Source organism: Anopheles coluzzii, chromosome 2 (genome assembly GCF_943734685.1).
Source record: "Anopheles coluzzii chromosome 2, AcolN3, whole genome shotgun sequence".
NCBI classification, from domain to species: Eukaryota; Metazoa; Arthropoda; class Insecta; order Diptera; family Culicidae; genus Anopheles; species Anopheles coluzzii.
Window position 1 is genome coordinate 24252900 of NC_064670.1, and position 18166 is coordinate 24271065.

General features: G+C 47.9%; 2 protein-coding genes across 5 annotated transcripts in view; one reads left to right on the plus strand and one right to left on the minus strand.

Annotated features, from left to right (window-relative positions):
• LOC120947720 (hemicentin-1-like) overlaps positions 1-18166 on the minus strand; it is a 97890-nt gene that overhangs the window by 61527 nt on the left and 18197 nt on the right. For 2 of the 4 annotated variants that reach the window (XM_049607995.1, XM_049607993.1), the window contains one exon: positions 1683-2563. In XM_049607995.1, the coding sequence (XP_049463952.1) occupies positions 1683-2046 (364 nt within the window). In that variant the 5' untranslated portion in view covers positions 2047-2563. Of the gene's footprint in view, positions 1-1682; positions 2567-18166 lie in introns of all 4 variants that reach the window. The other 2 variants (XM_049607994.1, XM_040363319.2) reach the window with 1 other exon arrangement.
• Positions 12275-14879, plus strand: LOC120947719 (uncharacterized). The gene is made up of 3 exons (XM_040363317.2): positions 12275-12406; positions 12489-12738; positions 12805-14879. The coding sequence occupies exons 1-3, from the start codon at positions 12362-12364 to the stop codon at positions 14754-14756; spliced, it is 2247 nt and encodes a 748-aa protein (XP_040219251.2). The 5' UTR covers positions 12275-12361; the 3' UTR covers positions 14757-14879.

An 18166-nucleotide genomic window follows, 5' to 3' on the forward strand; every position in this document is an offset into this window, starting at 1 on the left:
GCCCTCGGTGCGCACTTGCCACAAATCAGATTAACTTTTCACGCTTGCTTTACCGAGACCCCGGTTGCCAGATTGGCACCGGTCCCGTGTGGGCTCCGTCACGACCGGAGAGGTAAAATTAAAAACTCATTAAATATCTTCGCTGTGATCATACTCATCAATCTCCTAATTGAATGAGCACAGTTTCCTTGTGCGCAACGTGTGCGCATAAAGATGCTTCGGTAGGCCGCCTGGAGATGGCGCCTGCTTGACGGATGGGCGTCGGCAAAAAAGGCGCGTCTGCATGTGCGGAGAAAAGCTTAGGAAAAGACATTTGTTGCCGACCTGGTTCTAATGCGCTATCACACTCACACAAACAGGCATATAAGCTGTGCTAATATAAAGCCAAACTCCCGTGAACTCGCCCACTTCAACCCTCATTTTACACTGCTCAACCAGACAAACGCTTCATTCCTAGCCTTTCCATAGTGTGTGTGTGTGTGTGTGTGTGTGTGTGTGTGTGTGTGTGTGTGTGTGTGTGTGTGTATGTGTGTATGTGTGTGGGTTGTGCAAAATCACGACAGCAGCGGCCACGTGAATGAGCGATGTTGAATTGAATATTAGTCACCGGGTGGCAGGCCGCGAGATAGCGCCGCGGCTGATAGCACTAACGACACTGTCATAAAATATTCGGGACAAATTCACGTCCATCAAGGTGTCAGGGCGCGAAATCACTTGCCCAACCAACCCAATTCATCGCCACAACCAACAGTCGGTTTGGTCCGACGGTGGGAGATCGGAGTGGAAGGGTGTATAACATTCCGCCTGAAAGGGTTATGAATGTGAATTCAAAGGACTCCCTCGTGATCGCATCACTCACGTCGCACAAGCGTTTGTTCAACCACCTCCCCCGTCCCGCCCGGTGCGGCCTGGTTAAACGGCATGTGATGACAGTTTTGATGCAAACGAGCCAAACGCGAATTAGTGCGATGAATGGCGTCGGTGGCGTCGGGCCAGCCAGCACGATTGGGAGTCTCGAGGGTGGCATCGTGTCAAAATTTATGGCAAACCGTTTGTGGCGGTCGCTTTTTGGCATGTGTCAAAGCTGGTTAATTTTGATGTGGCGCGATGACGGGTTTTTTTGCGGCAAAATAATTGCTTTTGCATGTTGGCATGTGATATGGGGCTGTTTGCCGATTCGATTGGATTCGGTGTGGTTGAGTTGATGGACTTAATTGGATGGGAGCTTTTTCTATTAAATGGGATGCAAGTTGAGGAATCGAACCCATTCCTATTGTTAGCGTTGGAAGCCTTCAACAGGGATTTAAAGACTAAAAAGTTAAACAAAGCCCTAAAAGGTGGTAGAGATGTATCAGCTGGTACTGCTGTGCGCCTGAATCTATGCAACCAACTCGGCTGTTGCAGCTGTTTAAGCTTGTTAAAAGTTTCTTTACCGTGTTTGATGTTAATATCGTTCGTTGCACGAGCCAGTGTTAACAAGCCGTCGAGTGTATCTATTAATGATCGTCTGTGAACGTTGTTCCATCAACTAACCCGTCAGTTAATGTCCCTCCTAACCCGTATAGCTTGAGCTGCTCGCATACGGTTTGCCAATTACACCGTACATCCAACCGGCCGAACAAACAAGCCAGCCACCGTGTACATCATTTAATCATACACCGGCGTAGAAAGATGCCACTTACCTATTCTAATATTTACAAGCATGTGTGTCAGCAGCACGGCAGCGACTAGCAACAGGTGCAGGTGGGACCGGGGATGGTAGATGGTCCTTCCGCGAATTTTCCACCGGCTCGCCGCACTGTCTGTGCAGGCCGGCTCGGGTGCGGAAGGCTTCGTACTGCGCGTGCCATGTTCGTGTGCCTGTTCGTCCTCCACCTCCTCGCCAGCACTGCCGTTGATTCTGCTCTGCGCTCCGCTCCATCCGTTGTCCGTTGCTGCCGGTGCCGCCCCGCGACCATCCTGAGCCGTCGGGTCTTCCTCCACTGGTTCGCACACTGCCGGCGCGGCGGAAGCGGCCCCGAACCGCCGGCGGTTGTAAACTTCCATCCTGCCGCGTGCCACGCCCCGACTCGCCCGAGAATGGATTATTTATGCTGCGCACCTGCTTTCGGTTTACCTGCACGACCGGCGATCGTCACCTCACCTCGGCTATTAAACGGGGTCCGTGATTTGTTACCTTTTTCACCCACTGATTTGGTGCGTTTTGCCGCTCGCCACTAATGTAAATGTAAGCATTTGTTGTGACGTGCTGTTAATGGCGGGGAGGAAGAAGGGAGACCGGCTCAAACGGTCATAAAACTTACTAACTGCGAGCGGCACGAGGGAAATCGTTTTGTGCCCGGTACACTTTTAGCCTATCGTCGTCACACGCGCTGGGGAGGAAAAAATCAGCAAACACTTCAATCACTGCGTAACACTTCTATTTTGGCCTAGCAAATCAACATTCCCACTCACTGCACACCCACAAACACACACACACACACGCACAAACACAAATCAGCTAGCGCTTTGGCCCGGCACTTCCGAAGCCCGTCGCAACATCGAAGTGGAAATCCATCACCATCTGCTGGAAAAAGAAAGACGTTGATAATCCAAATGGGGTGTGAATGGCACACAGCCTCGGGCTGAGTAATTCAAGGTGAATTCCGCACATAAACACTATTCGCCAGCGGTCGGTGGGGGTGAGGTTTGTTTTAGCATTAAACAAACTACTCACGCACACGGACAGTCCGTCGGGCAACAAGGGCAACAACAAATCTCCGCTCACGCTGAAGGCACTGCGCCAAACCGCCGTTTGCCTCACCCGGACCACGACTTTAACGACCAAGAATTAATGTTTCTGTGTGCGACGGTCGTTGCGAGGGCGTTGGCGCATTTGTCGTGCCTGCTGCCCGTTTACCCCTCATCAGCACTGAGAAGGGTTTTTGGTGATGTTATTCACGCGCCAGCAAATCTAATTGCTCTACTCGTTACAATCCATTTCACATAAAGTTCCCCCGCGGCAAGGTGGAAAGCGTCGATGCGGAGAGCAGAAAAGGGGAGCACAATGACTAAGCTAGCAAAAGGGAGTGGGAGTGAGAAGAAAAATACCAACCAAAAAACGAACAAAAAACAAAAGGTTTTTGCTTCAGCACTTTTGAGCCCTTCTCCGTTTTTGGATCCTTTCGTCCTTATTTGCCTTCCGTCGCATCGTTGCTCGCTGTAGCCTGCTGGCAGGGAGCTTGCGCTGGCTGTGCGATTTTTCCACCCTTCAGCACAGTACGCTGCGCGCAAAAAAAAAATGAGATCATTTTTGGTTGAAAATTTCATTCGTGCGCGATTTTTCCGCAGGCCACACGGAAAACAAAACGGAGTGGAACAAATCACCGAAAAAAAAAGCTAGAAAAGGCGAGCGAAAGGAAATCAGCCAACCCGGTCCAGATTTTTCTCACATCATAATTGGTTTTCCTCGGTTTGCTTTCGGGTTGCGCGGGGCCTGTTCGATGGGGAGGCGCGGTGCCCTGTGAGCTTGTGTTTGTGCTCTGCTTCTTCACGTTGGCTGCAACTCGCTGTTAGTGCCCGGCTGCAGATCGACCCGCTCATATCAACTGCTCAACGTCCAAGTGCAAATGGTCTGGAATGAAAGAAAGAGTAAGAAGGTAGAATAGAATAGATGAGTTGAAAAGCGTATGAGCAGCACACACATACACACAAATGCACACAAAAAAGCGCCGATAGAATGAAACCAAGCTGAACAAAACATCCGTCTGTGAACAAAAAAAAAGATAGAATAAAAGTTTCAAAAACTGGTAGAGAAAGCATAATACATTCTCCACACCGTATCGATGAGGAAGCTGGAGGAAGAAGGAAGCAAAACTTATCCACCCGATCCTCGTCCTTGCCACCTCGCCCACCAAAATAGAACCAAACACGATGGGTCTATTTTTCACCATCAAAGTTCAGTGCCGGGAACCGAGAATGCAATCCCGTACCAAAGGAAGAGCGATGAAAATTGAAATTCAATTTTTATATCCATGCTCGTGACGGCTTGCCACAAGGATTGGATGGTGCTTGCCTTTTCTCTCTCTCTCTCTCTCTCTCTCTCTCTCTCTCTCTCTCTCTTAGTTTCTATCTAGCGCGCGTGTTTTCTAGCTTCAACTTTGGTACGAGAATGTGTTGGAGAACAAGGTTTCTGTTTCCTTCCTTCACAAACCTGTAGAAATCACTGAAAGGGAAACCGCCGAAAAGCGATTACGAGGGTACGTGACGGTGACAAGGGTCAGTGATTAAATTTGTCAACTTTAAGATGAAACCTGCAACCCACCCTCTTGCGGGCGCAGGTGACCGGCCGTATCTGATCCGTGCTGTCGGTATTAGCGATAATTTTTAGTTCAAAACACGTTTTTTCACGATTTGAGATTTTTAGTGTGTGGACGCCTGCTAAGAAGTCAGGTTTCGTTTTTTATTAGCATACGTTCTAGGCGTTTTTGGTACGCAACATCATGCATGTTAGGGTAAACGCCGTATGCTATTCTAATTACAAAAGGCCTTTCATGAATGAACCAAGTAGTAGGATAGAAAATTTTCATTATATCTCGTAGCTGCACTTTCGTTTGGATTTATACTTTGGATCGATCACCGTCATCGATTTTCTCTAGAGCGCCTTTCAGCGTGTTTCAGCACCCAACAAAATACACACAGGCACATAAACACACACACACACATACACACACACTCATCTCAACCTTTGCCGTCTCAGTTGTGAGCTGTGTTCTTGTGCCTGGTGTTTGAAAGCAACATCAACAAACACCTTTCAAGCGTCAGAGAACAACACACCCATACACACGCACAACGGCTCGAACTTTCTCGTATCGGGCCAGGGCCAGGGCATCTTGCCGCATCCCGGACGAAGGGTTCATGGAGGATTCGGTTGCACCGGGTGTTCCCGCGAGAGCCTCCCTCTTCTTAGTAACAGTGCAGCATCCATTCAACCATCGCTCAATGACGTCGTTGTCGTCGTCGTCATGCAGTTTGTTGTTGTACAACGCTTCCGCTTCGTAAGCCTGCCCACTGATGCCTGTGCAAAGTTGGGTCTTAGAACTGGCAGCAGCAGACTGCAGCACTGCAGCCACTCACCCATGAGTTTCTTCCTTTCTTCCCTCCCTACCCGGGACCAGTGTCCCACCGTCGGAAGCACAAAGCGTTGAACTGTGGCCTATCTCTCCTGCCCGTTGTGCTAAGACGTTGCTAGCTGCACTTGTTGTGATGATAAATATTTTGTTGTCGCTTCCGGTTCGGCCAGCGCACACCTTCCAGCAGAACGTTTGCACAGAGCGTACAGCTGGGGTATCAACAACCTCCGGGGAAGTGTGCTGCTTCTCGTGATACGGCTACGTCTCATTACGGTAGCGTTTGCTCACGAGCAATGAAACCGACCGTCTAATGTTTTTGGCAAAACAAAAACACTTCAACAAATGGTGGAGGAGATCGTTTTTGTATCGTTTGTATCACCGCTTTTATTGTGACACTCGCATACACATGCACATATACATGCACCGGGTCGTTCGAGGCGTGTGACAATGTTTTTGGAGGAAATGATACACTCGTAGCAGGCAGTACAGGAGAGTACACCAGCACGCTGAAGCGGAATGCTGGGAAGAAAGCGACGGCTGACGAATGTTTTGATAAGCCGGAAAAGCAACGCATTCTAAACTTGTGAAACATTCTCGAAAGTTATCCGGTTGGAAGGTTTTATGATCCCCGCTTACCAGACGGCCCGGGAAGTGGTGGTCAGATTTATTCCACACTTTGGCTTCCCCAAAGTAGCAGCGTGTCCTACTGGCAAAAATGGGTTTGTGTGTCTTTGTGTGTGTGTGTGTGCTGAAAAAGCCATTTCAAAAATAAAATGGAAGATCACACACACACACACTCACGCCATGATATGGCACCGAACCGAAGGTTCGTGATTTATGTACTGGAAGAAGGTCGTTATCTTACGATGGGGATTAATTTGTGTCAATAAAAAAGAAACGGTTCGGCGCTGACGCTCGCTCGGAGGCGTTCGCTTTCTAGCCGGCTCTACATCTACAGTCGGCGCCACTTTCGGAAGGATGAAGCTGACCAGCACACATGCTTGCACGAAAGGGTCAGCATAATTGTACCCACCAGGGAGCCATTCGTTCGTACCCAGCCCGACGGTTGATTGGACGGATGGGTATATTTTCATGCTGGAAATTTGTGACCATAAAGCTGCTTCAAAGACAAGCGCGCTGCTTGCAAGAACCCTTGCCGCAGCTGGTAGCTCAGTTGCAGCAATTTTTCTAAAATAAACCCTCTTTGTTGGATGATGTTACCGAGAGTAAGATGAAAGAAAAAAAACCCTCTTTGATTGATATTTATTTCATTTACTCCACTCGTCACATAATAAAAATCCCCACAGCAAAATGCGAACAAAACGGGCCATGATGACGCAAATCTTTTCTTCGCTTTTTGCTGTCTGTTCAATTTTAACCCCTTCTATGCGGGCGCACGACGTCATTTTTCATTTTGTTGCTCCCAAAAAAGCGCACACACACACATACAGAGAGACAGAAATAAAAACAAAAATTCCACGCAAAACAGGCTCCTTTAAGAAGCCGTGTTCCGCCACAAAACATGCTGCAAAACAGGGCGAACATCGAAATCGAAGGTCTCTGACGCCTGACGTCTTGCGCGCCCCGGACGAAGGATAATTGCAAACAAAAATTTGTAGGTCAAGAATCCCAAGGACCTTCGGGAAGGATCGGAAAGGGAGTGGGAGGAGCAGCAGCAGAAGATGGCGTGGGTCCATCGTTCTAATGTTTCATTTTCCGCCGCTCGATTCCACCTCGCTTCGATATCGGGCTCAGTACGGGTCAGCATACAGGAGCAGCAGCCACAGACGACGTCACAAATATGGCCACGGAAGCGTGGGAGAGCGGCTTATAATTAATTGAATTTGTTAAAGCGGAAAAGCGCTTTTGTTCAAATGGATGTTTTTGTGCTGAGGGTTTTTTTGTTCTTCAACTTCCGCTCGGTCGAATTTTTCCGTTTTTTTTTGGGTCGGTTTCCTTCTCTCGAGCGTATCCGGATCTCCCTCATCGAGCTGCTCGAAGTGCTAGTGTTTTCACGCTAGTTCACTACACGGGATGGAAAAATTGTACCGTGAAGTGGATCGTTTTTTATTCTCCTCTCGCTTTTGTTAATGTTTGCGTAATAATCATTTTGTGTTGGTTTTTGTTATAAGCGGAGATACTAATATACTGAAACGGGATAGAACTGAAGTGGAAATCTTTTAGGGGGGTTTTAAGGGGTTACTGACGGAAGAATCGTTAGTGAGGAGCGATAAAAAATAAGATACAGTGATTAGTTTTATGTAGATTATATCCTTCACTTTTATTGTTTGAAGTGTTCGCCAGGGGTTCCTTGACCCGATTTATAGTCTATTACCTATGTTTATGTTTTTAGGGATCTTTGTAACAATACGATCATGAGTTCATCTTCAATAACATTTGCCAAGTTTCTAAATTTTCACAGATTTAATTTAAAGGCAATAAATTACAGGAAAATGCAACCACATACTCCATTGTCCTTACATTATCGTTCCCATTCGGCAACCATAAGACAAAACCATACTGAAGTGTTATTTTCCCTCGAGGTATTGACGAATATCACGGAATAAAGCATCGCTAGTTGGGTTGTAAGCGTTTGGCAGGATTTTCCCTTCCCCAAGGCCATCGCGGTGAAGTTTGCTGGCGAGCCAAACCCCAGCATTAGCTTGATTTCCCCCGAGAACTAATTACATTACGGTGTGAAGTGGAGCGCAAAATAAAAGTATGATCCAACGCGTGCGGTTTTGGTCTGCGCTTGCAAAATCCTTCCTCACATGTGTGCTCTCCTTCACACACACACACGCATACACACACTCACACAAATACACCCTAGTGTAGACCATACGCAAACACAAACGATCGCTCACCTTGTGCATTCCTAAAAAGCATGCTTTACCGACAAAAATGGAGTTATCGACCGGATTGTGATTGTGTGTGGGAATCCTATTGGAATGTTGATTATTTGCCCCATTTGGCAGTCAGTTATGTTAAATTCGTTGACCAATTTCACAAACACAGACACGCTTACATACATGTATTAGCAGACACAAAGAGACAGCTTTTGTGCAAATTAATTGTAAATTATTCAATAAAATTGATGGTATTTAAAAGGGTTAGCGGTGTGCACCATGATGGAATTTCTCAAATTACACTCTCGATTGAACATTCTTACGTTGGAATTCCCATTAGCACTTATTAATTGCAAACATTTCCGCTTCTCGCCCAGCCACTTCCCGTCTCCGACGCAATCACACATGGTGTCTTATTTTGACAAAATCCGCATATGAAAAATAATTCTTCTGGGCGTTGACCAGCCGCATTATGGAAGCCTCCTCGTATAACCAACACCGTGGCATCCATTGTGCGTGTTAGTGGAAATACGACAAAATGCCAATGCACGAATCTGTTGCTCTTGCGAGCGAGGCTATACGTAGGGAAAAGAAGTGAGTGAAAAGGGCATTTTAAAACCTTAAAGCCCTTCTTGACCCAGCTGTGGCTTTGGGACGGTAACAAAAAAGGGATCCGTTGTTTTTATCCGATCCCGTAAAAGACGTTCCATTGCCGTTACGCTCGCAAAATGGGACAGTCGTTTCGAAACGTAAACTGCTTCGCAAGCAGCAAATTCGTAAAATTTTATTGTTTACCGATAAACCGCAACAACCATAACTTTTCCATTGTCTGGTAAGCGTGTGTGTGTGTGTCTGTGTGTTGGAGATCGAGGACGACAGTTTTATGCCATTTTCATGTTCGAGAATTTTGGAACGAGTTTGCCAAGCCGAGAGACAAAGACAGATAGGAAGAGAAGACCCCATTTTCAGTACGGGGAGTGCAACAAAAGAAGCGTTTGGAGAGGTGTGAGTAATTTTTTTAAGTGCATTTTTCTTCCATCATTTATGCTGAGTGAGGCAAATGTAGCCTTCGAGGAACATGGGGCTGGTAACGAAACGGGATGGATGTATCGTAAGAGCCTGCCGGCAGCTTGAGTCAGATGAACCATAATTTCACTCATCGAGGTTTTCTCAGCTCAGACCGAATATCGGGCACGGAAAGGAGTTACAGAAGGTTCCAATCGATACATTAGGTTTATGTGAATATGAATCGTTTGTTTGTTTAGTGACCTTTTCTGAAGAAATATATCCCATTCGACTTGAATCGAAATGAAATTTACTATTTATTTTCACTATCTAGCTTACGATGGCAGTTGTCGGAAGCAAGATCAATCAATATTTCTATTTAAACATCTCATTTGTGCAAACCCCATATTTCTGAATGTGCCGTAGAGCTGAGCGCCTAAAAGTCAGCACAACGCACGACAAAACGTTCTTAACGTGCTTTTTCAAACTTTACATGTGGTTTCATAGCAAAGGAAGAGCTCAAATTTTGAAAACGTTGCAATTTCGCTGTAATAAACAGAAAAGCAAAGTAACTACTGGAAATCTGCCCCACATGGTATGTAACTTATGTTTCAAACGCACTGAACAGTTCTGATACTGATTTGCTCGTTATGTCGGGTAGCTAGACAAGCAGCGGACCGTAATTCAATCATCATGTTTTCGAACCAGATTCTGAATTACAAAGAACATCCGAGAACAAGAGCCGACCATGCCGGGTGTGTATGTGTGCAGCGTGTGCAGCACATTCAAACAAACCGCCAAAGAGACACCGATTCCGAAGCGATAGCCCGATCGATCGTTGATTGCACTCAAACAGTAAACTTCTGTTCAGTAGCTACTACAGATACTTCCTGCGAGCGGTTGCATTTGCACAGACGTCGTGCTGTACAGTTACTGCACAACCAATGCATCTGGTAAACTCCACACACATCCAGCGGGGATCGCAGTCTGAGAAATCGAACGGTGTGCACTTGGTATGACGGCAATCACGAGCTGGTTCACTGTTCACGATGAAGAATCGTGTCGACAGGTTGGTGGAAATAGTAAAAAAGGGTTGTGATTTCGGATTTCTAGTTCCATCCCGAATCCCCCATCTCTAGCGGGATAAACTCTTACGATGGCGGTTCGTTTACTCATCGGAAGTATCATGCACCTGAATGTAAGTGCTCGGTACACGTTTTGTGGGCGAGTTGGTGTAGAGTCGAGTTAGGTAAGTCCCGTTTTGTGTCGTTGGCGCTTGTAGGGACACATAATCAATCCCCATCGTGAGACACGATAGAGAAAAGGTAGCAAAAACAAAAAAAAACAGACAAGCTTAAATTGTCTGACGAGCGTTCGAAACCGCCCAACAACATCTCCGGGGTGGCATTTCAACTCGTACCAGTGTACTCGGAATGTGATACAAGAAGGAGTGACGCGACGGAACAGAGCTGAATTTCAAATTAGATCGAATGACAAGCGATTGTTTGAATTGGATTTTGCCAGATGAGTTTCATGGCTGTTGGGCATAAGGAAGAAGAAGTGCCTTTGCCTTCTTCTGCTTGTGTTTTCCTTGATCATGCTCTTCAGTTTCATTCCAGTTCGATTCGCATTCGCTCAATTCATTCCCGAAGGCTTTAAGATCCGTTTAAATAATTTTCCGACGCACCCCAAACACCATTGCAGTCCAATTTCTCAGGAACATCAGCTCCAGCAACCAATAGTAAGGAACAATCTCCCCTCCCCACCTCCAACCATATTTCCACTTTAATACTCGCGAAACATTCCTGCAAGTGTCGCATTTGGAATTTCTTTGCGGAAAACTTTTCTCGCATCATTACTCAAAAACCCGCCCCACAAAAAGGGTGAAACACTTTCCGCTTTTTTGCCGGTCCTCGCGAGCGCCCCGATGTGAACGAAAAAGGATGTGACCGATTTTCGCTTACTCAGCTAAAATACTTTCCACTCGAGCGTGTCGTTTGCACCGGCTTTCGAAAGCAGTCCCGGTAGGTTCTCGGGGCAGTTTATTTAACTTGCTCATCATCGATATTTTCCACCGCGTTGATTCTGGGGGACACTGGGCGACCGAAACCCTTCAAACCCGGAATCCACCGCCCCCGGGGGGTTCGAGGTGTTTTCAGGGGTTTCATAGACACAGACGCCAACGATGCGTTTCAGGCCGGTTTGGGTAGGACAATCGAATAGTTACAGCGCTTCGAATGGGTTGGAAAACCCCGGTCGGATGGACGGAACGGTCTATTTTTACCGTTTCGCCAACTGCTAAACGGAGCACTTCCATTAAACTATTGGCAAAGTGTGGGAACTGTAGTCGCAGAGGAAAAAAACTGCTCTAGCAAGGCGAAAAACGGGTTGACTGCCATGAGCAGAAAGCCCGGTAGCCGTTAGTCCTCGGGATTTTGCAACCGATTCCGATGAAATGGAGTGAAAGGAAATCGATTTCCAGACTCCCCCAGTTCTGCTTCACCGGCTGCTGGGCGTATTTTTCCGCTCCAAAGGAAAGATTCGAAGCGATTGTCACTTATTTACGTTATACTCCCATTGGGGAGCGGGGATCAGATAGCGCAAGACTCATTTCTTTGCTCTCAAGATTTTAAGAATTCCTAATAAGATTGTGTCCCAAGCAATTCGAATCCGGACCCCTTTTACAATGCGTAGATAATCAAAAATACCGACGAAATTGATTTCATCTTCCTTTCTAGTGAAACAGATTTGTTATGATTTGATTATAAGCTTTCAGAGGCGGTTCTCACATCCAATTCATTACCTTCCGTCACCGGATGAGAAGATGCACAGCTAGAGATTAGGAGATTATTGTGAGAGTGTGCCACTTTCTTGGAATGGAGCAGTTGGGGATGAAAGCCGATCTAGCATAATGGCTTATTTTCTGTACACTCTTCAGAAATGATAGCCGATAAGAAGGCAGAATTCTACTTTCCAATATCAGAAACATCTCATCTTGAAAGCCATACCGGCTCTGCGCCAGTTTCCATCAGTCTTGGACTCGGCAATTGAGTCATCTGTTCTCGAACACCTGCAGAGAGATTAGAGGGAAGATTCCACAACCAAACAATGGATAGTTCCGCTCCGTTGCACTAACTGGAGCGTTTTATCTCGCTAGTAGTAGCAGCAAGGTTCGTGCAGCAAACTATCACCAGGCCCTTATCTGCCACTAAGTTAAGCCCGCGTGGATGGCCCTGGATTAAGCTTCCGAGAAGACGGCGCAACGATTGCGGTGGCAGGAAGTTGCAACAGCGCGCTTAAATAAGCACGACCTAGACCCGGCCAGCATCAGTAACGAAACGACCCCGAGCCCACAGTCAAGTCTTTGGGATCTGGACTTCAACAACGACCGCGTGCAGAATGGATTTTGTGTTCAGGGTGTTCTTTTTGCAGTTCGTTCTATTCGTAAGTGTTCGGTGGGGCGGGATGGCGTGTTAGTGTCTTGAACTATAGGCAGTTTCTGCTGCTCTCTGTTTATCTGCTACAGGGTTTGCTGGTGTCAGGTGTACGACCGCAAACCGGAGGAACCGACTGCCACGGCAAGGACTACCTGTGTCTGGACGATGTCCGATTTCAACTTTGTGTAGACTATGGTGACGGGAAACCGACGACCGTTAACGATGAGGTGCAGCTCTGCCCGGCCGGGACGTTCTGCAGCAACAGTGGACAGTTTGAGTGCGACTCGTTCGTAGCACTGTCGACCACTGCTGAGCCGCACGTTAATGTGGAAGTGGAAGGTAAGTGGAGGGCTTACAATTTAGCACAGAAGAAACCATTTGATTGATATTTTGTTTTAATATCAGCTACGGCACAGCCAGAGTATGAAGAGCTCGTTACAAATGAACCAGTGGTAGTAGAAGAGGAGACAGAAGAACCAGAAGAGGCATCTGCACCAGCGAGCAAGCCAGCAGCAAACGAACCAGTGGAGGAACAAAACACAACGGTTGCACCCGAATCGTCAACGGCAGCCGTAGAAGCGGAGACTAACGAGGCTCCGCAAGAAGAAGCGGCAGCACCATTGGAAGACACCGAATTACCGGAACAGTCGGAAACAACCGTACCGAGGGAAGAATCTGCACCGTCAACATCGGACCCCGAAGCAGAGACAACGGCGCAATCAACCAATGCGGAAGAGGAACAGTCCCCCGCCGAAACGGAATTGCCGGAAGAAAACAATTCGCCGACAGTAGAAGAATCAACCACCTTAGCGCCACCATCGGAAGGCGTATCCGGACAGGAATCAGTTGCAACGGAAGCAGCCGAGGTAGAAGCCAGCGAAAACACGGAATCGGCTGTAGCGACGGAACAGACGGAAGCTTCGGAACCGGACTCGACTACTCAGCAGCAAGTGGAGGAACAATCGTCCACGGACGCTTCCGAAGCTGTCACGACGGAAGAAAGTGTACAGTCCGAACAATCGACGGAGGGCGTAGCTGCTGAGACCGAAGTGTCGCAGGACGCTTCTACAGCCGGAGTTCCAGAAGCACCAGAGCAGGTAGAAACAGAGAGACCGGAAGTTCCGGAAGAAACCGAAGCACCAGTTCTCCCAGAGGTAGAAGAGGAAACGGGTTCCGAAACGGTACCATCAGAGCCTGAGGTGGAAGCCGAAGTTGAGGAAGTTACCTCGGAAGCATCCGTGGAACCTGAAGCTTCGGAAACGACACCAGCATCGCCTGTGGAGACTGAGGCTCCGGAAGCTAGCTCCGAACCGTCGGTAGAGGCCGAAGCGTCTGAGCCCACTTCTCAACCGGCTGAGGAAACGGAGACTCCTGAATCCCCCGTCGTACCATCGGAGGAACCAGAGGCTACTGAACCCACCGGCACCGAGGCACCAGAGACTCCTGAAGCCTCCAGCGCACCCGAAACAACTGCAGCTGTAACCGAGGCTGAAACAACGTCAACCGCACCCACCACAACCGCCACCGAGGAGGACAACTCAGCGTCCAACGGAGGAGCGTCGGGCTCGAACGAAGGCTCCAACGCATCGCCAGACTCTACCGAGGCTCCGTCGGCCGAATCGGGCGCGGAATCGAACGAGGCTAGCACCGTCCACCCGCAAGCACCTGGATCGGGCGAGTTTGTGTGTCCGGCTGCCGGTCGCTTCGCCAATCCGACCGACTGTCACAAATACTACGTCTGCTTCTGGCTGCCCTTCGGACTGTACAGTCTCGAGCAGAACTGCTTGGCCGGGTACGCGTACAATCCGTCGCTGGAACGCTGCACGGCCGACCAGAGCGTTTGCTTCCCCGGGGAGTTCACGTGCATGGGCCCGGGTCGGTTCCCCGATCCGGCCGATCCGACCTCGTACTTCTGGTGCGTGTGGAACATGTTCGGTGGCTACCTGCAGTACAAGATGCAGTGCCCGATGGGCCAGGTGTACAATGCGTTCCGCGGACGGTGTGCCTTTGCGGTGGCGGGACGTTCGCTGCCGTTTGATGAGCTGGACGACGAGCTGGCGGCGGCTGAAGTTGCCGAGGAGTCGCACCCAGCGGAAGTCGATAGTGCGGTGGAGCCGGTGGAACCGGAGGTTGAGCCTGTCGCCCCGGTAACCGAGGAGCAACCGAAGCTGAAGGTAAAGTTCCAGTGTCTGGAGGAGGGCACCTTTGCCGATCCGAACAATTGCGGTCGCTACTTCGTTTGCACGCTCAAGAAGCTGGACAAGTTCAAGAAGAGCAAGTTTAAGTGCGCTGCCGGCGAGCGGTTCGATCCGCTGATGGGCATGTGCGTTCCCGACCTAGATGCGTTGTGCGAGTAGTGCGCAAGCGGATGGCTGCCCCAGTTAAACGCGCGGTGTAGTGGCAATGGTTTCGTACACGAATAAAGTATTTATCAATTTATTTTCAACCCAGGCAAGTTAGAAAAAACCAGCGACAAATCTGATTGTTTGGCTGATTGCCGCAAACCACTTGATGACAGGCTGTTGCAGTTTGGAGGGCATTCGGCCGTGAATTGAGCGCATTGTTGTTGTTCACCGTCAACAAGCAGATGTGCCAAACAACTCAATTTGTAACTGTTCGCCTCAATTAATCGATTATCCGACCGAGGGCATGTTTCAGTGCAACAATTTCGTCAGGTGATTACGCGCAAATGGCAAACATTAATTTTACGCCACATTTGCGACTGATTGAGAGCGAATGGAGCGGCAACCAATGCCTGAGGTTAGAGTGTTAGATAAAAGTGATAAAACTTCAAACACTTCTAATCCTCGCCAAGCACAGCGCCTCGAGCACCTACCTCGTAAACCCCCACCCGGGAGAGTATGGTGTGATAAAAGTGCACTTGCAAATGACACCACAATTGCAATCACTCACCCGGAAGTGTTGCCACCAACGAGCGTGTGAACGCGTGTGTGTACTCACGGTATGTGCGGGAGCGATGGGAAACAAAAATCGTGCACCGTGCTCCACGCGTTCAAAGTTCTAGCGGTGTGCAAACATTCAGGCGCAGTGTCAGCGCCACCGCGTGCAGCGGATAAATATTTGATGAAGCGTGTTTTTAATTAATTTTAATGGAAACAAAATAACCTCAATCTATCGGATGACAATTATTGGACGGGTGTTCGTGTGGGCGATGTGTTTTTTTCCTCGTTCTCACCCACCTCACGATTGATTGTGTATTTTATCGCCGTGGCGGACTCGATGCTTACACTTGTTCCCGTCGCCTGTTGTAGCGCTGTTGTTTTAACATGTTTTCCGCTGCTCAGTTTGTTCACCCGGTTTGTATGGGTTTTTTCTTATCGCCCCAATCGCTGCTCTTTCCGATAACTTTCTTTTTGTTTATGTGTGTGTGTGTTTTTTTATCAGACATGCCCATCAGCGTGCGTTGGAATTTAAAACGAACAATAAAACGTTAAATTGATTGCCTACAATAATCACGCAACGCATATGCATAGCGATGGTGAAATGTAGCTTAAAAAAACCCCCCTGTTATAACGAATAAAAAAGCCCCCAACAGCCAATTAGATGCTCGGTAAACATTTTCCCACAACGCGATTGTAAAGTTCATGTTTACTGCACTGGTGTTATCGTACTGCCGCCAACACACATACCACATTCGCGGCCCTGCAAAGGGATGTGCGTTGATTGTCCCCGACACCTACGGGACACACGAAACTCCACTCCACAGTGTGGCGGTACTACATAGGGTTCCATCAAATCAACTACCCATCGACACCATCGCGCACGCTACGGTCCCTGCGGCTGTGCTTTGTCTGGGAAAAACAAAATCCAATCAAAACATCATAATTCGCGCCCCACCGAATCCTCAATCTCCCGGCGTGGGAAGAGCTCGCGTTGGAATTGTTTTTGCCTTCCTCCGAATAGACCATCCCATTGTAAAGGGCAGGGAATGGTGTAAGGAGGTGATGTACGGGGCTATATAATCCCACACGACCAAAGGAACGCGACGAAACTTTGGCACACCGAATTGTATCTCCGCGCGCTGAGGGCTAGGGATTTCTGATGAAGGATTGAAAGAACGAATCCGTTCAACCGTGCACGCGCCGTACGAAAAAAAGAAAACACCTCCACTACCCTTTTTCGGTTCTCGGTTGCCCGGTTACATCCCTGCTTAAAAGGATCAACGAAGGGACAATTGCGGTGTACCGGTGCGCACACGAGCAAGCCAAAATACGAATGTTAAATAAATCATTCAAACTTTAGCGACGGTGAAATTCAATTACGATTCATCTCGGGGATACAATCACTTTTACACACACACACACACACGGTGGGATGAAGCAATCTGGCGAGGTGTTTTGCCATCGCAATGTGAAGGCAGATAAGTCCAAGAGGGTGGGATTGATGAAAATAAATAATATTTTACATCACTTTCGTGGAAGTACTAGGGCTTTTACCCTTTTCCATTTGATTCAAACCATAATTGTTTAGTATTATTTAAACCGTATGGATTTTTGCTTTTTTAATAGAATTGGATCGTATTTAGGTTTACGTATAATATAAAACTCTATCAAACTAAATACATAAAGCAAGCTTATTGGGTTTAGAAACTGCCAAAAGTATGAATCATTGCCTACATTTAGGCGCAAACGGTTATATGGATAATTATACAGCTCTTTTTCATACTATTTTGTGCTAAATTTTGTTCTACATTTAATACCTTCCCAGCTTAGCCACTGAATCCGCTATTCAACAGTAGCATATACCCAACCGGTTGATTTGTCTGAAACCTATCTCACTGTGCGCATCGTTTTTTGCATGATGGCAAAGCGATACCGTGGTAAAACGAAACGGTTGCCGAAGGGTTTGTGTTATCTTTCACCGAGCGTCCACAGGAAATCCCCGGATAATGCTAGTTACGGTGGTGTAGCTAGCGGCATAACCATCGTTCCGTGTTTTCCTACCCGTCAGCCATGAAATATGATTTGTTTGTGCGAGTGCTCCCGTGGTGGCTCTTTGTTTGTAAGCCACTACGACAAAAAGGTCATGAATAGGGGGGGCATAAAATCTAATTGAAACACAACGGTTAACGCAAGCAAATCCCTGCCCCAAGGGTAACACGAATGCCTTTTCCAATCGTAATTATTTCGGGAAAATCGTTTCATCCTTTGAACGATAGTTAAGTTGAAAACGATTTAAAAAACACAAACGGCGCAGCAAAGCAATATGTAGTCGACCGCAAGAAACTCCGTGGAGAAGTACCATCAATACATTTTCAATTCATGCGTTGTGACGTCGTGCGTGACTCCACAAGAGCAAGTTGACCTTTCCGCAGAACACTTTGTCATATTTGAATGCCCTTCCTTACGGTTCAGTAACAGGAATCCGATGATGTTTCAGCGGCTTCCGATCGATATGCCGGCGTGTCTGCTTGCGTCAGCAGTGCCATTCTCTCGCCGAAGAGCCTGTGTCGTCTTACAGGGGACACGAGGGACGCACGGCCACGAATCAGTGGCCGCGGGGACGGCACCAGAGAAAAGCTGTTCCCAGTTGCCAAAGCAAACAAAGCGTTCTACGGGATGGGGAAAAAGCCGAGCCAGAAGCGGTCGAAGTGACACCGCATACCGCACAAAGTGGAACAACAAATAGACGGATTTGCTTAGCACACGCACCAACGCACACACACACACACATCGGGGCAAAAGCGCGAGCATAAGTCAACAATGCGAACGACGATTGAAGACGCTCCCGAATGCGGTCACGGCCT